General features: G+C 34.0%; 1 protein-coding gene across 2 annotated transcripts in view; it reads right to left on the reverse strand.

Moving 5' to 3' along the window:
- The window catches only part of NCAM2 (neural cell adhesion molecule 2), a 488,008-nt gene that overhangs the window by 208,026 nt on the left and 257,997 nt on the right, over positions 1 to 21,985 (reverse strand). For both annotated transcript variants that reach the window (XM_053565686.1, XM_053565687.1), the window contains exons 2-5: positions 19,149 to 19,223; positions 14,932 to 15,138; positions 13,309 to 13,452; positions 6,712 to 6,849 (exon numbers count right to left, since the gene is read on the reverse strand). In XM_053565686.1, the coding sequence (XP_053421661.1) occupies positions 6,712 to 6,849; positions 13,309 to 13,452; positions 14,932 to 15,138; positions 19,149 to 19,223 (564 nt within the window). The remainder of the gene's footprint in view (positions 1 to 6,711; positions 6,850 to 13,308; positions 13,453 to 14,931; positions 15,139 to 19,148; positions 19,224 to 21,985) is intronic.

Here is a 21,985-nt window from a genome sequence, read left to right on the forward strand (position 1 = left end):
TGTCAGATGGTATCTTGATGGTACCAATTATTTTATTGATTGGTTCTATGGAATGGTAAAATTGTGCTCTGTTGCAGTTCTCTGTGACCCCATATAGATCTCATGAAGTGGTATTGTTTTGTTTGTTTTTGTTTTTTCACAATACACTTGTATCCTTAAAAACCAAATAGTAAAGAAAAAAATGCAAAGGCAAATCCTTACTTTACTGGACAATTGCTGTCCTGCAGAGAGATGGATTCAGAGGGAGGATCTGATTTAATAGTGAGAAAATTCTTTCTTCTTCTTCTTCTTCTTCTTTTTTTTTTTTATATTAAGGATTGAAAGTAATATATTGAAAATAAATACAGGTACATTCTTTTCTATGGACTTTCAAATTTGATATTATAACTCTTAGTGGTCTTAGGAAATCAGGGTAAAGGAGAAATAGAGAGTTAAGGGAAAGTAAGGAATTCTATTAACTAGCCCCATCAGTCACATGGAGGAGAAAGGCAAAAACAGTGATGAATAGATTGTGCAGGTGCTCTATCATTGCTATCTTTCCATCTACTCCCTATAATCTGAAATTTTCTAAAATTTATAGGAAAATATTTTTCTTGCTTTGTATTTCCAGACTGCTAATCATAGAAATTTAATGGGATCGGTAGGGGAAAAAAATAAATAAATAAAAAGACAGTATTCGGGTTTTAGTAAATGCTTATTTATTTATTTATTGTATTTAATGTATCATCCTTACAAATTAAAATCTTCTTCATAATTTTTAGTCATAAAACTTATTTAAAATACCTGTCTGCATGATTAATTCAATCACATTATTGATGTGCAAGAGGTTAGTTTACTATCTTTTGTATGTAATGCTTTACATTATATAATATTGAATACGATTTAAATAAAAATTTAGAATACATTTTTCTTTTTTTTTTGGCCGGGGCTTTTTTTTTTTGGTGGCGGCTTGAACCCACCACCTCCGGCATATGGGACCGGCGCCCTACCCGTTGAGCCACAGGCGCCGCCCTAGAATACATTTTTCAATTATTATAAAAATTATTTTCTTGATTTCATTGACTTTCAGAAATGACGAGAATAGGTAAGAATACAAAGCCACTGCCTGAAAATCACTAAGGTAACAAAGTACACTACACCCTCAGACAGCACTTCTACAAATAACTTGGGCCCATTATCACCCACTGCTGATTTTAATGTTCAAAGGAAGACCAAAGACACAATTGCTTGACAATTGTACTAAGTGATTCTTATCCAATTCCAATTGTTCCTGCCTCCATTACCCAAAATTTAAACATGAAGTTAGTGGATCTTTTTTCAAAAATGTATAAAAAATTCATAAGATAATGAATCATTTTTTACCTTAGAATAACATGTTATAAAAATAACTTTCTAATGACTCTGTTTGAAATTTAAAGGTTATTTCCAGACCTTTCATCCATACGGACATTTTCTAAGTAGTATGGAGCACATTAAGTAAGGGCCAGGAACCAAATGGTGGGAGGATGTAGGGGGGTTATAACAAGAGAGAGACACCTTTGATCCTCTTTTAAAAAGTATGTTCTTGATGTGTGTAGAAGGGAGCAAGCGTGTGTATACTTATGATGTAATTATCTAGTTAAAAGAGTTCAAGAATTCCTGTAAACGTCTCTGTGGATCCGCTTTTGAAAGATGTCACCTAGTATGTCAACGTCCAGCAAAGCATGATGGGTAGTAAATGGACAGCAGTCACGAGGAGGTTAGTGGATGGAAAGGTTTTACGTAGTTGAAGAGTTTACTTGAAGAAAGAAGAAGATATAAGAAAAAGCAGATATAAGCACATATCAAAATTCAGAAAAATGTTTGAGAAGTATCAAGAAAGCACTGACATTTCCTAGATGAAGGAAATTAGCTAACTGAAAATCGAATGTTGATGGTATATAGGATTTCTCTCAGATTAGTGACAAAACTGAATTTTTTAATTATTTCCACGGGTTTCAAAAGAAAATATATCCTTATGTTCAATCTAAATATTTCTTAAAAATGTCTTAAATTCCAACCATGTCCTGTAGACTAACTCAACTTTGTAATGTTTCCCACCTAATAATTAATTTTAATAATCTGAGTTAATAAGTCTCTACATTCTGTAATTTCACTCTTGGATGAATGTATGTGTACATGATTTTTCTATTTATTGTAATCAGAAGTTTACCCAGTCTACTAAATGCCTACTAAAGTGTTAGTGTTCACACTAACATCTCCTGCGACTTCAGAATTGTCAAGGTCAGCAGATGCTTCTTGGTCACACCTTAGTGGTCAACTGTCCTTGCATTTGCTACCCTGGAAGACCTAAAACGTCCACTGGAAGTCTTGAAATTATGCTTGATTCTTGCCTTGGTGACACAGGTCTAACATGTGACTTTGTTTCAAATATGACCTCCTTCTATGCCTCCCTCTTCTTTAGCCCAAGCCTAAGTTATCTCTCCCTTGAACTCACTCTATCTACTTACCAACGTCCTTCCTTCCAGGTGACTTGCTTCTTGATGAAGATCATAGAAAATGCGGTTTTTGATGGAGTACCCATACCTCCACCATCTGCCCCAAGCTGCTTTTCAACTGCAACTAATCTCCAAGTCGGTTCATACCATCATTACATTCATCCCTCCCTCCTAAAAATACTAAAAAATAGATTACTTTTTACATTCCACACTCTTTTTGTCTTACAGATGTGGTTCTGCCTGCAATATGTTTCCTCTCTCTAGTTCCCTAATACAAAGGAACTCTCCTCTCTTCAGCTGTATGATGTATTCCTTTTTTATCATAAGATAGTCTGTGAATGTCTATAAAAACTGCACTGACTATATGCTCGTGAATCCAGCTGCTCCATCAACAATAAAGTACTTTAGTAAAGTGGATTATTTTAATTATTGAGATAAAACTATAAAGGTCATAAGGAAAAAGATGTTGTGCTAGACCTTCTATTAGTTGAAGCACACACATAATATAGTCTAAAACACACAGCCAGCACTTGGCTTGTATCTGTGGAATGAACATGTTAATGCAATATAAATTCATTTTGAAATGATAGTAAAAAAATTCAGTTAAATTTTAAAAATCTTCAGAAGTTGATAAACATAAATGACTGGATGAAAGTGAGAGTATAAAATGTCTCAGGGACACTCAGGTAATTTCAGAAGAATCGCTAGGTCAGATAACATTTAAATTGATTTTTTAAGGAGAAATAAATTTGCATTTTTTTGTGATAACATCTTTAAAATCTCTGGGCTTACCAGTTATGGTTTATTTCATTTCATCTTATGTTTCTGCACTTAAAGATCAACTATGCCTGTGTTCTTTTTATATTTAGTATGGGGCCCAGGATGAAACAGAAATCTCTATCTGGGGCATATTAATTTCATGGCAGAAGAAAAGAACAGGCCAGTAAAAGGAAATGTTGGCTTGGCACCTATAGCTCAGCAGCTAGGGTGCCAGCCATATACACTGGAGCTGGTGGGTTCAAATCCAGCCCAGGCCTCCCGAACAACAATGACAACTACAACTAAAAAAAAGCTGGACATTGTGGCGGGAACCTGTAGTCCCAGCTACTTGGGAGGCTGAGGCAAGAGATTTACTTAAACCCAAGAGTTTGAGGTTGTTGTGAGCTATGACACCATGGCACTCTACCAAGGGCAACATAGTGAGACTCTGTCTCTTAAAAAAAAAAAAAAAAAAAGAGAGAGAGAAAATGTGATGTTCTTAAAGCCAGATTTCAGCCATGGCATGTTTTATGCTTGCTTAGATGCCATGGGCCAGAGCATGTCAATATCACGTACTTTATTGGACACAGGGATGCAAAATCCTTCCATTGAAGACATCATATTTCACGTGGCAATGGTCAGCGGTGCATAACTTTCTTCAAGTGAAAGGAAGAGTTTTTGGTGAAAAATGATAACAGACATTAAAAAATGCATTTAAAAGGTTACAGAGGAGTTAAAAGTAAGTTAAAAAAAAAAAAAAGATCCTTAACAGTTACTATTGCTGGTACCACAGAGGAACCTAGCAAGGGTTATCTTTCAAGTAATTGTTGAAACAAAAGAGTATGAACTGGTACAGAAAAAAAGTTTGCAAAGAGCAAGCAATGGAATAAATTGCAGAGCCTATTCCAGAGCCCAAATTTGACAAGGTATCAATGCATGTGAATAAATATTTGACTGAAGCATTTGGTCAGGACTTCAGTATACTTGAGGGAAGAAGGAAATGAATGCAAAGGGACTAAGAAAAAGGCAAAATAAATAAAGATTAAAATTAGTAGTGATTAAGATGAGAAGGCTTGGAATATAAATTGAGAGAAAGGGCATAGAACATGAGTCAAATTTTACAATTGAAGAAAGATGCACATATAGATAAAAACAGTGCTTTCATTGTTACTTTTTGCATCCTCAAACTTTTCACTGAAATACTTTCAAGAGATTTTATAAGAGAGGCATAATAAGGAAAAGCTTTCAGAGAGGCTCAAGATTTAAAAGGAGACGCCAAGCAGGGTAAGAGTCAATAATACTGAATGAGAATGATTTTTCTTGTTGAAATCAAGGCAGACTATGAAAGGGGAGCACAGCTGTCTGATGGCAATCGTCAAAGCAGTCCCTCAACAAGGTCCAATTGCATCACCCAGAAGGAAAATCAATTGATGTTGATTTTGTGAACACAGTTAATTTAGAGAGAAGAGGTGCTGGGTATTCTCAGGTATAAGAGGTGGTAACCATAAGGAAAAATACAACTAATTAACATAGTTCAAGCACGGACGATCATAGTAGGATCTGTGGTTGATTCTGTTACAGGAAAGTGGGGTGTGGAGATGGGTCAGCTTGACACAGACAAATTAGGATGTTATCTGCATGATTGATATGAGTGGCACAAAGTAACAAAATCTAGTATTTATATCGTTATGGATACCGAACTAAATAAACAGAGAAATACAGAACGACATGTTGCAGTTTTAATGTAGAACATGATAAACTTGAAAATCTAAACTTTGTTAACTGGACATATTTTATACCTGAATAATCCTGCATTCAAATGAACATAAGAATAAGTGACAAACACACTTGTATAACATAGCATGGAAATAGATTAGAGCACACTGTAAGTGCATTAAAGAAGGTATTAAAGAAGAATTTACACTACCAGAAAGGATAATAAAGGGCGACTGTGCCTGAATTCTGTATTAATATCATACCCAATTCATGTTTTAGTTTAAAAATTATTTCATTACATCCACCTATGTATATATAATAACATGGCATAGTAAATATATTATTTCCTTAAAATTTTTCAAAGAAATCTACATATATTAATTTATATTATAATCCCCATTTTCATAAAAACTAGTGAACACAAAAACTTGCTCATGATGAAATACACTTGCATATGCAATTTAAAACCCTTTGAAAACCAAATGTGGTAGCCAAGGAAGTCAAAGATTAACAATCTCAATGGCCACTGTATGTTACTTTTTTTACTGTATATAACACAGAATGAGATAAGAGAGGCTTATAGTTATAGATACAGACAGACACATTCATATTTAAACTTGTCCTTCAGGTACTGAGAGTGGAAGTCAAATTCTCCAATGACTATGGCACCTTTAATATATAGCAGACCCTGCTGCCCTAAAAAGCTGCTGAAAAATGGTTGATCTCCTTGAAGGACCTGGTTTCTCTATGGCTTAAACCACAACGTTTAATGAAAGGGACAATCAGAGAAGTCCTCCTATGTCGTGAAACTGTGAAGGTAATGAGAAGCATTGAAGAATAATCACATTTGAATGCCTGGCCGTAAGAATGGAGGAATTGTGAGATTAAGAGTAGAGAAACCAAGTTGTAACAATTCAAGAAAAAATTTAGAATGACAAAAAAGAAAATGTGATTTTAGAATGACAAAAAAAGAAAATGTGATCTATCCTAAGGCCTGATTTCAGCCATGGCATGTTTTATGCTTGTTTAGATGCCATGGGCCAGAGCATGTCAATGTCACGTAATTTATTGGACAGGGGTGCAAAATTCTTCCATTGAAGGCATCATATTTCTCTCATGGAAGACATAGTGATAGAGAAAATAGACTGTGTTTAACACAGGTTAAAAAATACAATGGGTACATCTGGATAGCCTAATAATGTCCCAGAAGACATCTAGGATAACTTTAGTATCTTTCAGTTTTATAGAATGCCATGTTAACACAAGCAGAAAGTAGAGTAGGAGAAGAAGTTTGGCCTGAGAGATGTCATCATGACTTCAAAAACCTGGTTTAAAGTTCATTGATCATGGAAAATGATCTTGATTATTAAATCTGAGAAAAATGCAAAGATTATCAAATGATTTATGTAACAAGTAATTAATATAATTTAAAAGTAGAACTTGGTGTGATACCTTATTACGCTTATTAGACTTTGAACATCTACGAATCTAGTAAAAAGGAAATTACTCCCTTATAGACTCTTCAAAAAGTGTTGTGAAGAGGACAAGGTAAAGTAAGTCAGAAGTCACGGATCTTGCCTTGAGGGATAATACAATGAAACAGATTGCCAGAACTGAAGTGGGGAGATTTCTTCCAGGTATTGAAGAGATCAGGGAACTCTTCCGTTCTGAGTATACATGGTTGCTCATTGAATAATCATGTTGATAAAATAAAACATAAAATGAAACATACTATCTGTGCAAATGATTTGCTGCTTACCGTTAACAATAACAATGATATCACGGAAGTCAATTTCTCCCCTGGCTTCCACTCTTCCTTCACACCTGTATATACCTTCATCGCTTTTATTGATGTTGAGAATCTGCAGATTATTGTTTGCTAACATAGCAAACCGATCTGGAAAGTAAGCAAAGGGGAGAAAATGATATCAGTAATTGAAGCCTGAGTCCAGTGTGCTCTAAATTGCTAGAAGTTAAAATATGGCACTGTCTGACACTATCAAACTTTTCATCAGCAAACGAATTCAAATTTGAAAGTAAAATGTAATTTCATGACTTCAATTTTGCTACTCCACACTGCTTTGTTATACTTTTTTTTTTTTTCTAAAATACATTCAAGACTTTATATCCACATAAAAATGTGTAGGCTGTTATTTTCCGCTTGGAACTCTGCATGCGGAAATGACACGTGAAAGAACAACGCAAAGACTAGATTCTGCAGATGGAAAACTTGTGACCGCAAATATGCAGCGGCTTGGGTTAGAAGAATTATTAAATATTCGTCCTCACACAATAATTAAACTAATAATTTTTCATACCCTGAGGAGGCAAATAAATGACACAATAACATTCAAGTCACATAAAGGACATAAAAAGCGTCATATCTCAAATTTAGAGAAGGGATTTTTTGGGGGGGAGCTAATTAGATAGTCTGTTTTAGGACTAAATTGAACAAGCTTCTTTCATTTTACTTAAATATTCCGCTCTATGTGTATGTGCATGTGTTTGCACATGCATACCTGCAAAACAAACCCGGTATGGAATGTGCATTAAATTATTTGTTAAAGTAATACACTAAAATATTCTGAGATGGCTAAGAATGCTAATGCCGTCTCAGTCTGGCATTACTTTCCATGTCTGGCCTCAGTTTATAATCATCATTATTTTGTTTCAGTGCTAAAATTTTTCTCTTATCATTTAATGAAGGTTTTCACATCTAGTCCTATTTTGACATAAGTTTTAAAGGCAAAATCTTAAATTTCATTAATTAACACACCAGTGAGCTCATTGACCATCGTCCATTTGGTAGATACTACATTTGAGTTACATCAATGAATATGCCTCTATCGCTATGGGGGATATTGATACTTAGGTATAAATGACGTTATTTTGAAGTATATTGTCCCGAAGATATTTACGGTCTATAAGTTACTCTGTGGACCTATCAGTGTTTCCTGCTCTTCCCCTATCTGCTGGCTTGTTAGGAGTATCAATGAATTCTCATGTGAAAAAAGGAGAGCCTCCATCAGCCCGGATCATTGAGTGGTCCTGAGATAGAATCCTGATTTTACCCTGGCTGCCAGTTGTTGGAATTTCCATGAGTAACAAACTATGGTAGTAAGCCACGAGGATTCTGGGGTTAATCTGCTTTGGAAATTTGTAGATGGGAGGGGAGAAATTTGGGCTTGACATAACAAAAGAGCTATCAGGCTCTAGACATCCATTAAGACAAGCAAGTAGTTATCTGTTATGTAAGAGATAACTAATAGAGAGTGAAAGTTGGCAGGCTCAGGGGCTCTCAGAGAGAAAATACGATCACAGATCGATAGACATATGATTTTCAACTCAGGAGGCATGAATTTTCCATAATGTTTATTTCTTCTCTTTCCCGCCCTTAAGAAGAGAGACTAAAAAATCTTTAGGTAGATTCTTTGCTTCTGGTAAATTAGAGAACAAATATGAAATTTCCTCACCAAAGGAAAGAATGAGGATTAAAAATATAATCCCCAAGAAATTTCAAACTATAACTCAGAAGTAGTCCTTGAATAACTGAGAGGTCCTGGGAATTCATGTTGCAAAGTTCATTAGAAGATCCTCTGGGCTTGGCGTCTGTAGCACAGTGGTTAAGGCATCAGCCACATACACTAAGGGTGGTGGGTTTGAACCTGGCCTGGGCCAGCTAAACAGCGATGACAACTGCAACAAAGAAAATAGCCGGGCATTGTGGCGGGTGCCTGTCCCAGCTACTTGGGAGGCTGAGACAAGAGAATCGCTTGAGCCCAAGAGTTTAAGGTTGCTGTGAGCTGTGACGCCATAGCACTCTACCGAGGGTGACATAGTATGACTGTCTCATCAACAACAACAAAATCCTCTGTTTAAGCGTGTGGCAGAAAATTAAAATGAGAAGGAATTACAAACACAAAAAGTTAAAAATTAGGAGTGACATACTTAAACATACTTAGATCATTATAATATTACATTTTTTTGACTTGTTAAAATACATATAATCTTTTAGCTATAATATTCGTAGTGGTCACATCTTATTTGAATTAGAAAAAATAATACAGGGAAGCATTTTAATAAGGCAAGCACTTCTTTTTTTTTTGGCCGGGGCTAGGTTTGAACCCGCCACCTCCGGCATATGGGACCAGTGCCCTACTCCTTGAGCCACGGGCGCCGCCCAGCACTTCTTGATATAAAAGATAAATCATTATAATCGCATTATGCAGAATTTTGATGGGAATAAAGTGGCATATTTTCTAACTGAATATTTTATTTCAAATGGTCATTTTAATGCATTATATCATATCTACTGTGAGAAAACCAGCAGTGCATTAGGAAAACAGTAACTACTTGCTCAGTCTAAATGCATGCCATTATGTAAATTTATGTGTACAAACATTTCTTTCCACACAGAAATCAAATTGTGAAAATTGTGTGTCAAATACCAAATGTGTGTGTAAGTCCCAGGGACTGTTGTTAGCAAAATATCCCCAAACAGCACATCACTAATAAATCCTTCCAGAAAACATCTGAAGAAAGCACTGCTTCAGCCAGTCACACATTACAGATTCTCTGTTTTTTTTAGTTGGGCAGAAATCCACTTTCATTATCAAAGTGAGAAAAATTAAATGGAATAGAATAACACTCAATAAGGTGCCTGCTTTAAGCTTCTTTAATGTAGTTTTTCCAAGTCCTTTCTTTCCCTCTCTCTAACCCACTCAATATTTGGCTCATCTACCCTTGTAACTTCATTTTCTAGCATCTGTATCTTAATGACTCACAATTTTTCTATAGACCAGATAATGGCAGGGAGTTCCATAGCTGTTTAAAAGAATACCAGATGTCCCTACTAAGAAGGGTCGTAATTACTTCAACATAAGTACATTGAAAATTTAGCTTACTATCTCCACCTGAAATTTCTCCTCTGGCATTCTCCAGTTTTGTATTCACGTGCCTTACATGGAATTAGTTGCCTGAGGAAAATGACGTAAGTTATAGAACTCTGTGTGCAAAGCATATTCCATGAGTCGCCCCTGCCATCTTCATGTCCCTGGTTCTCCAGAACCAATCAAACCCCATGTCCTATCAGTTCCCTGTATCATTAACTTAATCTAAGTCTTCTCCCTCAGGAACTAATCTGAGGGAGGATCTGGACTCTTTTCATTGTCTAAATTTTTGCTTTGCCTCCCACCCCATTCATTTTCTTTATTAACATACTTATAACCTTCTTCAGTGTGTATTAGGTGGTGTCACTGCCTTGATTAAAACCCTTCAGTGATTCTCCCTTTTGAATAAATTCCAAACTCTTTAGCAGATGTCAAGGATCTATTTATTTCCTTTTCAGCTTCCTTTCTTATTAATCCTTTATTAGTTACATCTACCCACTAGTGTAAGTATTCGAAATGTACTTATCCATATTTTAAAATTATAGTACATTTATTCCAGTTTCTGGACCGTGTCTTCCATAGTATATTTCAAGTCCAGGCCATTGCACAGGAGGATCTCTCTTTCTAAAAAGTCTCCACCACCAAAGGGCGGTGCCTGTGGCTCAAAAGAGTAGGGCGCCGGGCCCACATGCTGGAGGTGGCAGGCTCAAACCCAGCCCCGGCCAAAAACTGCAAAAAAAAAAAAACAAAAAACTCCACCACTCTTTCCTTGACTAATCTTTATTTCTATGTATTTAAAGGTAATTTTTTACCTTACAAATGAGAACAATGTAGCCTAATGGCACGTATCCTCGTATTAACCCTAAATTTTAAAAAAGGGGGGAGGAAATAACAAACCATTATTTTCCATAATAAAATAAACTTTGATTCATAAAGAACAAAGGCATTTTTGACACTATCTTGGCTAACTGGTTTAGGTATTCTTTCTTTCACATAAGAAAGAAACTTACCATACTTACTTACTACACTTTCCTTATCATAGATTCAAGTATTTTGTTTTCATTGACTTATATATCAGGGATCTTTCCCTGTAGACTATTAGTAATTCGAAAGTAATATTCCTGTTTATTTTGTTAACCAGGAATCACCAACATCTAGCATAGTAGGTATTCAATAACTGTTTAATGACTTTTATATGAATAATAGATTACATTAAAATTCTGTTGAACAAGGTCATTTCATCTATAGTTCACTTTAAGGTTTGCACAAAAATCACGTATTTTTGCTCTTTTACTTTTGTATTTTTAATTATTATGTGTACATAATAATTTATTATTATTATAATTTATTTCCTTTTTTTTTTTAATTTTTGCCTGCCATTCAACTTGATGTAATACTTTATGCTAAACTATAATCATTTTCTCCACACTGGATTTTCTGGTTCTAGATATAATGTGAATGCATATAATTTTGATAAACCTGATTCCAAAATTTAAAAACTCAGTAAGAAGAAATGAGAATGGTAAGTGTCGTTTACTGAAAACCTGACATATAGCCAAATGTTTTATTCATTCACTTAACAAACTACAGCTGTTCCTCTGTATCTGTGAGTTACTCATTCTTGGATTCAAACAACTGTTGATGAAAAATACTTTCTAAAATTTTTGCATTTGTCTTGAACTTGTGGTAAATTTTTAATCCCATCATTATTCCCTAAACAATACAGTATAACAACTATTTCCATAAATTCACATTATATTAGGGTATTTTAAGTAAGTTAGAGATGGCGTAAAGTCTACTGGAGTATCTGCATAACTTATAAGCAAAATACTATGCGATTTTATATCTGGGACTTCCGCATCTGCAGATTTTGGTACTGTAGGTGGGCCTAGAACCAATCTCCATGGGCACTGATGGTCATGTGTCTCATCTCTTACGTATTACTCAAAATTAGTGCTTCAAATTAATGTAATAATCTATTGTAAAGAGATGAAGAGTTTGATTTAGGTACAGAACACTTAGAAAAGTTGTTCAAAGTCAAGGCCAAGGAGTGGAGTAAAGCCAAGTAGACCTTTAGCCTTCCACCATTCCATCCTGGGATCCCTAGAAAACGTGCACAAGCTGTAGTGTGGGGGCATCACTCTTCCATCACCACCGCACTTGACCACCAATCTCTGCTGGAAGCTTTTGTTCTATACATTTCAAAACCTTCTTGTAATTACGGGTTACAATAAACCAGATGTACACCTGAAGCTTAAGATTTGAACCATGTGAAAATGTTCAGACATTGCCATTTTCCTGCTATAAAATAAATAGTTTCTTTATTATTGAAGGGAAAGAGCTGAAAACATTCATACGATTTATTCATGTGACTCATTAATAAAAAATAGAGTTATACTAAAATAAAGCGAGAAGGAAAGTGTTGTTTCTCATTAACTTATTATAATAGAAACAGTTTTAGTCCACAACAGACATGTAATGGATATGCCAGATAAGAAATGCATTCTCAACATTAAAAAAGTGACTATTGAACATGATTGTGATACATTATTCCTACATGTTCAAAAACAGAAACTCTCGTATTTATCTCCTTTATGCTATAGAAGTTCTGTCCCTTGGAAACACAAAACAGGATCATCTAAGATAGAAAGTTTTTTAAAGACTCAATTACTCTGTACCTCTCTGCAGTGCAGGTGCATTGAAAAATACCCGAAATTGAAAATGCTCCCTATGCACAATAGTAAAAGAGCATAATGCAAGCAAATTATGCTTTCAATTTCAGATGTCATATTATTCTGAAATTTTAGCTCAGTCAAAATCAAAATTATGGAGACAATTTGAATGAATGTATGTATCTTTTTGTCTATAATATATATGTAACTTCCTGTAACATTTACTGAATGTAGATGTCTTTAAAAGAATGGCCCCAGGATAATAAAGAATAACTCATGCAGACATTGTTTTAAATTTACATAGAGTGAGAACATTGGATCATGTATAAATTATACAATACAAAATCTAAATGCTACAGCATTTCTTCCTTTATTTACTTAATATTGCTAAGAAGTATTCATTTTTTTCACTGAAATTAGAGCAAAGGTCAGAAAATTTTCTGTAAATCTCCAGATAGTATCTACAGTAGACTTTGTTGGTCAAACCATCTGTGTCACAGCTGTTCAATTCTGCACCCAAAACAGCCTTGAACAATATGTAACAATTAAGTATGGCTGTATTCTGATTACAACTTACAAAAAAAAAAAACATGGTAGAGGGGCTAAATTTGGCTTGGGGTCCCATAGTATTTTACTTTGCCAAACCCAAGTCTCGAGGTTTGAGGCTCTCAAAATAGTTGTTTGATGTTTAGGGTCATAAATTCCAATTTCTATGATTCTCCACAGATTCAGTATTTTTTTTTTAATTGCAATATTATTAGAACGTATAACTTAGGGAGTTACCAAAATACTAACTGTCGGAAATAGCGGTGACTTCCTCATTATGATACAACCAGCTGACAGCAGGTGCAGGGGAACTGCTAACTCGGCAAACGACTTCGGCATCTTCTCCTTGTTTGAATTCTTGTGGAGATACCACTTCTCTGAAAGTGAGTTTTTCTGTATCAAAAGAGTAAAGCAAATTATAAAGTAGTATTGCTTATTTCTCCAGCTAATACATTCTAGATTTTATTTTTATTGATGGTATAGAATAATATAATTAGGAAAATCCAGATACTAAAAACTTTAAGCTAGAATCTAATGTCCCCACCCCAAAACTTCCCATCTTACTAAGAAAAAAAACTCGAAGATTTTGCAATGTCATCCTAGATCTTATATAAATCGGAGTTCATCCCTCAACTCTTATCTCAATTTCTTCCTCTCTTTTTAGTCGTTGGATCTGGATAAACTGTCTTTTTTGATGTTGCTTGAACACGCTCTGTTTGTTCTCATCCTGGGCACTTATATTCCCTTTAATTCATTCAGTTTTTTTCTTCCCAAAGTCCCTAATATCTCTTTGCATTTCAACATTCCTTATTTCTCCACTCTCCTTTAATTTCTTTTCCATAAAATTCCATAGCATGTGCATCTAACATCTATAGGTATTGGTTATATGCTTCATAAATGTGTTGAATGACTGAATGAATAAATATGATATTTATGCTTGAGGAGAAATTTTCACAAAAGTAATGCATTCTTGCAAAACATTTTTTTTTTTTATCTTCACAAATAAAACATCTGGGCTCTTGGTTTGTAGTAATGATCTTCCTTCTATAGCAATGAAGCCCAGAATTTTTATAGTAATGAAAACTTCATTACCATAAAATTCATCCATTCAAATAATAAAATAACTTTCCAAACACTGTGTCTATGCATAGATCATTTTATTTAATCACTTGTTATTGTGAAAAAGATACTGTATGGATAACATAAATTAGGAAAATACTCCATGAGAAACTTAGAATCTAAAAGGTACAAAAGGCTAAATTAAAAAAACAAAACAAAACAAAGCACTGGCAATGATACACCAAGAAACTGCCCTGGTCATCTAACAGGAAGTCCAGGGAACGTCGTGACTCAGTTTTTCATATCCTATTTCTACATTAATATTTAAAAAGCTATAAGCATGAGCCAGACTAAGAGCTTATATTCCAAAATATATACATTATGTTTTCCCTGTGGCTATAAAATGTGTATTATTTAACTAAAAAAGTTGGTTCCATATTTATGTTTATAGCCACCTACCACCTACTATCGAGTCTAAGATACACTGCAGGAGAACATCAATGAGCTGACATTTGCAAAAGTCTTAGAACACGGTATAACGCATAGTTTTTCAGGAGTGTTAGTTTTACATTATTTGAGCGATGGATATACTTAAGGCCCAGACTTCATTGTTATAATATTCATCCATTAAAAACCAAAAACAAATATAAAAACATTGACCTCATACTCCTAAATCTATTGAAACTTTAAAAATATAAGAAAAAAATAAGAAATAAGAAACAAAAAAATCATAAAAATACCATTTATTTTGTTTGAATTCTTTATAAGTAGCTACAATTTCAATCCAGTGAAACTTACAAACACGTGACTTACGGTAAATTTCCAAAACTACCGTAGCTTCTTGTGTCTGTCCTTTGGCATCTGTTGCTTGACAGCGATATATCCCTGCATCTTCTATATTTGCGTTGTAGATGGTTAATCGTGACCTCACGCCTTCCTTTTGCACCACTACCCTCTGTGTTGAAGTTATCTTCTCTCCTTGAGGATTGTACCAGTCTACACTCTCAGGTTCACCAATTGCTGCAGAGAACCAGGGATGAGAAAAGTTTGAAAATATGTTTTGAATGCTTGTTTTGGCACTGACATTTACTATTATGTAACAATTTTAGCAATTGAGAAACAAAAGCAAGTAAAAGACTAGAAATCTGAAGATCTTAGAAAACTGAAAGTAAACACAAATGGTACCACAAATGCTCATTTTTGTTTATCCAACATTGAGGATTCAATCTCATTTGAGTAAGTAAAACTCAAATGCTCCGTGGGAAATTTCCTGTACAATATACAAGCTGCGATAGCTGAAACGATCCCTTGAAAATCTATAGATTATAAGACTTCAGCATTTAAGTGCTGAAACTGCCTTCACTAATGAGCTAAACCACATAAGCCCCAGTGATAGTATCTGAACAGAAATATGATTACTAGCATGATTTTACTTGCTCTTGTATCTTTGCTAGGGTCAGGAGCTAGCACTTTTATCTCTAATAGTGCAGAGCTAACAAAAATGTAAATCAATTACAAAACAAACTCTGACCTTTCATAATACTAAATTTTGAATTAATTTCCCAAGTGGCTAAACTGGTGTAGATAAGGCCAATGACCATTTTAAAACTGAAGTCCTAATCTCTTTTCCCTACTGAAATGAGTAGTTTCATGATTTTAATCTAAAACTGTTAACTATTTAATCATACGATAGTTAGAATGCATTGAAATGATACTTATACTGCTAGGTAATTGCAACTAAATTATTACAGGTTAAACGTTTATTTATGTTTTCCAATTCAGAACCGAGGTTATCCTCTTCTTAAAAGCGAAAGCTTTCCATGTTTGCTTTTAGTCACTAAAAGGATGTATTTCACCTAATTACTTGAGAGATCATTTGTGGAAGCAGCAGACACCATTAACTCAAAAGTATAGGAGAAATTGCATGAAGTTAACTAACATCTGCAGGACCTCTTTCAAGAAAATTATTCCCTCTCATTTTTTTCTAAGAAATAGTTTTAGAAACAAATTATCCTTTCTCTAACAAATTACACATGCTTGAGCAAAAGTATGAAAGAAAGTTTAGTGAATCTTAAATGGATCTTAGCTATCTTATCTCCATTTTTTTCTGAACAAATTATAAAACCATGGGTGGTTAGAGGATAATGCATTTGAAGTCTGGGATTTGTTTTAAATTCCTTCCTCTACATAGAAATAACAAAAGAATAATTTAAATGAACAATCACTATAAATCCAAACAATATAAAATCTCATTTTATACAGTAAATTAAATAGGATATTTTGATAAATACATTTTAATTATTAATAACATGACAGAAAACTTCATTATCATGGAGAGTTTATTCAGGATTTTCATGAAGCAGTCAGAAATCACGCTTTCCTGGGATAGCTAGCAAATAAATTTCATCAAAACTTTCCATATTTGTAGGGCTAGACTATTGTACAAAGTATTAAGGTTGCCCAGAGTCTTCTCCAAAGTTGCAATGCATAGTAGAAATAGAAAATCATAGCTAAATTTTCCTTTATTTATTTATTTATTTATTTATTTTTGTAGAGACAGAGTCTCACTGTACCGCCCTCGGGTAGAGTGCCGTGGCATCACACGGCTCACAGCAATCTCTAACTCTTGGGCTTACAATTTTCCTTTATTTATAAAGTATTTATTACAAAATTTTACAAAATATTTACACGTATTCTGTATGTGCTGGCCACCTCTTTGTAAATTTTGGTAATGACTGTTTTGTAAATAAATGTACATGTAGCTACAATTTCCCATTTTTCTTATGCATGGTGACTTTTGTGATGACTTCTGGTCCATCCAGTATTTATAAATACTATTAAGCTTTTCATTTTTGTAATCTTGTTAAAAATTTCACGCCTGTAGTCCCAGCTACTTGGGAGGCTGAGGCAAGAGAATCGCTTAAGCCCAGGAGTTGGAGGTTGCTGTGAGCTGTGTGAGGCCACGGCACTCTACCAAGGGCCATAAAGTGAAACTCTGTCTCTACAAAAAAAAAAAAAAAAATTTCATTCACTATATATGACACACTATTTTAAACTCTCTAGAGGTATATCAATCTTCAGGTTTATATCAAAAACAAATTCATCTTATTGAGTTTTATATGTTGATGTTTCTAAGGTATCTAGAAATTTTAGAGTCATCTATGTAGTTACCATTGTAGTAGAAAAAAAATACATTCTGATATTTGAATTTCATAGTTTTGTCACATCTTTTTGTTTAGAATTTTGTGTTTCTACTACATTCAACATAAATAAGACAATTTTCATGATTGCAGTACAATTCTTGGTGATACATCTTTTTTTTTATTAAATCTTTGTATAAAAGAAAAAAATGTTTATTTAGATGATATTAATTCACACTTGGAAACTTTACCTTAGTTTGACCTATGGAAAATGCAGATGTGATTTTGGTAGTATCTTAAGGTAGTATATGCCTTACTAATATGTATACCTAAAGGTAACATATTTTCATTTTATTTCAAAAATTCATTTTAACTATTTTATCACTGTGTCATTATATCAGGCAATTGAATGTGTATACATGTGCGCATGCATCTATGTTGATAAAATATAAATAAAATTTAGAAACCGTGATCTATATTCTTTTGCCAACGCTCTTCTGACATAGTAGGTGATGTAAGATCAATAACAATATGTCATCTACTCTCTGATTCTTCATTCATGAATATAATAAAAATGTATTATCAGGGGCGGTGGCTCAAAGGAGTAGGGCACCAGTCCCATATGCCAGAGGTGCTGGGTTCAAACCCAGCCCTGGCCAAAAACTGCAAAAAAAAAAAATGTATTAACAGACCTATACATTCAAATTATTAGGAAGGTAAAGGTATAATGAAATCATAGGCTCTATTAATGTTTAATAATATGAGATATTTTAGCATTTCTACACATACACTACTATTAGTACACATGTTATCATAACTATGTTTCTTTCTTTTATTTATTTTTCAAAGATGGGTACTCGCTATGTTGTCCAGGCTGGAATTCAGTGGCTATTCTCTGAGATCACGGTGCACTGCAGGCTCAAACTCTCTGGTGCAAGCAGTTACTTGCATCAACATCCTGAGTAGCTGGGACTACAAGTGTAACCACCTTTTTCTAATTGTAATAATTTTAATGATAATTTAAGTAAGCCTTGTCATTCTCAAGACACCTTTTACAATGCATTTTACGTCACAAATGCCTATTCTGATCTAGTTTCCAATTGCTTTAGTATAATCAGGATGAAAATCAGTTCTAAAACATTTTCATAATGAATCTGGGTACTAAAGGAATATTTTTGAAAACTTTAGGTATGAAGATTTGTATTTACAAAAATGGCATATGATAAATCTAAATGGATGCAGAATGTGTCCATTCATTCGTCCTTCACAACATTGAATTAGAATTTGATGTTTAAGTACTTGTCTTCTCAATGTCTTCTGAAAAACTTGTGAATGTACATAATGAATTAATTCCATATTATTTTCCCTAGGCATCATTATATATGATAATTTTTACTAATGAAAATCTTGCAAAACCTTTTTGGATTAAATATCTACTTTTTAAATGAATTTCAGTTTTTAAAATAATTAATATTTTCTTCTAAAATTGTCTTCAAGTATAACTGTAATACAATTTGCCATATGTAATTTATTCACTTCATATTTATAGGGATGGTTCAATTGCATTATTTACATTCATCCTAATACTATTTAGACAGGAATAGCATTTAGATTCTTTTAAAATGATAGGTACATTATATTTGATAAGTTATTTTCTAAATAAATATCTACTTTGGAAGTCAAAATAAATAAATTGAAATTAATAATGTTAGAGCTCATAGTGTTAATGTGCAAAATGTGATTGTTAACACTTACCGATCACTGTAAACCCAATAAGAAGATGGTAATTTTGGAGAACTGAATTTTTAACTATTTAATTTAGCCAATATATTTTATTTAGTAAATGAAGCAGAAAACAGGTGACCTGAAAATCCTTATAGAAATGCATACCTGTACATGTGAAGAATTTAGATTCTCCCACACTAAGCTCTACTTTGCTGAGTGAAATTGTCACTTGAAGAAGAGCTGATAAAAAAAAATAGTAATGGTTAATTGTGGTTTTAAACACGATTTCTAAGATTTTTAAGAGACATCTAAACCACACTTTGCAAGTAGCACTTTATCTGCAAATTTTCATTACCCATAAAGAAAAATGAAAGTTTGGTAAAATACACTCCAAAATTGTATCTGTTACATTATTATGCAGTAAACAAACAAAATACAGCACATAGTCAAGCTAATATGCTGATAGCTAAAATTCTGTTAGTCAAGAAAATAATCAAATTCGTGCTCAGTCATCTCTCTCTTGTTCATAGGCTTGTATCTACTACCAAATTGAGTAACAGGGAAATTATTTTTGAAAGCTGAAAATTTTAAAGTCTAAGTCCTCTACTGTAATGACAACAATAATATATATATATATATATGTATATCATAAACATTTTGACGAGGTACTCAAATATTTCCATAAGGAAGGGTGCATCGTTGTCTAGTGAAGGTTCAAGGAGAACTGATTTTCTATGATCAATCGGTAAAGTAAAGGAACCAAGACAGTAGCAATAAAATAGATGGGCTACTCAGCAGTTTAAGTGCTTGTGGTTAAAATTGAAGTAAAATAGTTTAATTTTCTAGAATTGTAGAAGATAATGAAAATGCCATTTTAAAATGAATTAACATGCTGTCTGTACAATATAGTGTGTCCACTCCCCAAAATCGACTGCACCAGCCCTTGGTCTCAGAAATACATAGTTGAGCTTTCAGTAAAAGTAATGAAAGGTGCAAGGGATAAATAAAAAAACAAAACAAAACTCTGAAATGAGAGTACAAGACTGCACTGAGAATTTGCTGATGATAGTAACCAAAAGGCTTATATAAGTGACAGAGATAGCATCTGAGCTTGTCCAGAACAACAGGGTGCTAAATAACACTAGGTAACACTGACCAGAATAATACTGACCCTCAAAGGCGGGTGTAGAATCAACCAACCCACTGGGAATGGGGGGAGACTTGTCCTTCTTGAGTTGGGTCAGGGGAAAAATGTTTCTCCTTAGATTAACCATAAATTCTGCCATAACCTAGATTTTGGATTTCATTTATAAACATGGGTCCTTTGGAAAACCCCAATCTTAGAAACTAAAATAAAAATTAGTCTCACACATAAGGCTCTCAGTAAGTGGGAAAAAAAAAAAAAAACCCTGAGAACAAATTGCCTAAGAATTTTATAAATGAAGTTTACTTTAATCTAAAGCCACATTCTATTTTTTTTAAATAAAATTTTGGAATTTTATTAAGAAAAAAAAATCACAACCGTGAACATTGTTACTGTTAGAGGCCCTCTTGGTTTGCCACAGTGATACTGAGCATGCTCACAAGGGGTTTAAAGCAGTGTTCTAACATTAAAAAACACATCATGCGAGTTGTGGGTCCAGATTCAGTCTTTGACTTGTAGTTAACCAGTTCTCCCAGCACCATTTGTTAGAGACTGAAGGAGTCTTTTCCTCAGTGTACATTTTTGTTTAGTTTATCAAATCTCAGATGGCGCTACATGGCTGCATTCCTCTTTAAGTTCTCTATTCTATTCCATAGATTTCTATCTCTATTTTTGTGTCAGTACCATGCTGTTTTGACCACTGTACTACATCCCAAAGTCTGGAATACCATTCAGCCATAGAAAGACAAAGATTTTTTTTTTTTTTTTTTTTTTTTTGCAGTTTTTGGCCAGGGCCAGGTTTGAACCCACCACCTCCGGTATATGGGGCAGGTGCCCTACTCCTTTGAGCTACAGTGCCTGAAAGATGGAGATTTTTACATCTTTTGTATTTACCTGAATGGAGCTGAAACACATTGTTCACAAGACAACGTACTCAAACTAACATGAAACCAATAGAAAACAACTGTATGCCCAAACAGGAGAAAAACAAGAGTATATTGAAGTGGATGAGAGTGATGAGGAGGGAAGGGGGAGAAAAGGGGGGATTGGTAAAGCTCTCACCTAATGTGCACACTGTAAGGATATTCAGCACACCCCCTGGATGAAGGGCTCAAGTACAACTTGAACTTTACCTTAGAATTGTAAACATTTATACTCTCATATTAATCTGAAATTTAAAAAAAGATATAACTCACTACAAATGAAAGAAAAACAACATGTACTGAAATAAGGCACGTGAGCGAGAGTCGGCGGAAACAACTGGGAGAAATAAACTCCCCCTCAAAATTCAAACAATTTGTAGACTAAGAATATAATTTTAAGAAATGTTTAAAGAAATAAAATGTGCCATCTGAGGCATGAGAAAGGAACAAAATATTTAAGAAAGACCTGTCAAATATGTTTAAGTTTTTTTTTTTTTTTTTTATTAAACCACAGCTGTGTACATTAGTATGATCATGGGGCACCATACACTTGGTTCATATATCGTTTGACACATTTTCATCACATTAGTTAACATAGCTTTTGTAGCATTTTCTTAGTTATTTTGCTAAGACCTTTACATTCCACATTTACTAGGATTCACATATACCCTTGTAAGATGCACCGCAGGTGTAATCCCATTAGTCCCCCTTCTTCCGCCTCCCTCCCCCCCCTCCCTATTCTTAGGTTATAACTGGGATATAGCTTTCATGTGAAGGTCCTACATTAGTTTCATAATAAGGGTGAGTACATTGGGTACTTTTTCTTCCATTCTTGAGACACTTTACTAAGAAGAACACCATAACAAAGATATTTGAATCAGAATATTTATTGCAGCCCTGTTCATAATTGCTAAGTCATGGAAAAAGCCCAAGTG

Source organism: Nycticebus coucang, chromosome 16 (genome assembly GCF_027406575.1).
Source record: "Nycticebus coucang isolate mNycCou1 chromosome 16, mNycCou1.pri, whole genome shotgun sequence".
NCBI lineage: Eukaryota > Metazoa > Chordata > Mammalia > Primates > Lorisidae > Nycticebus > Nycticebus coucang.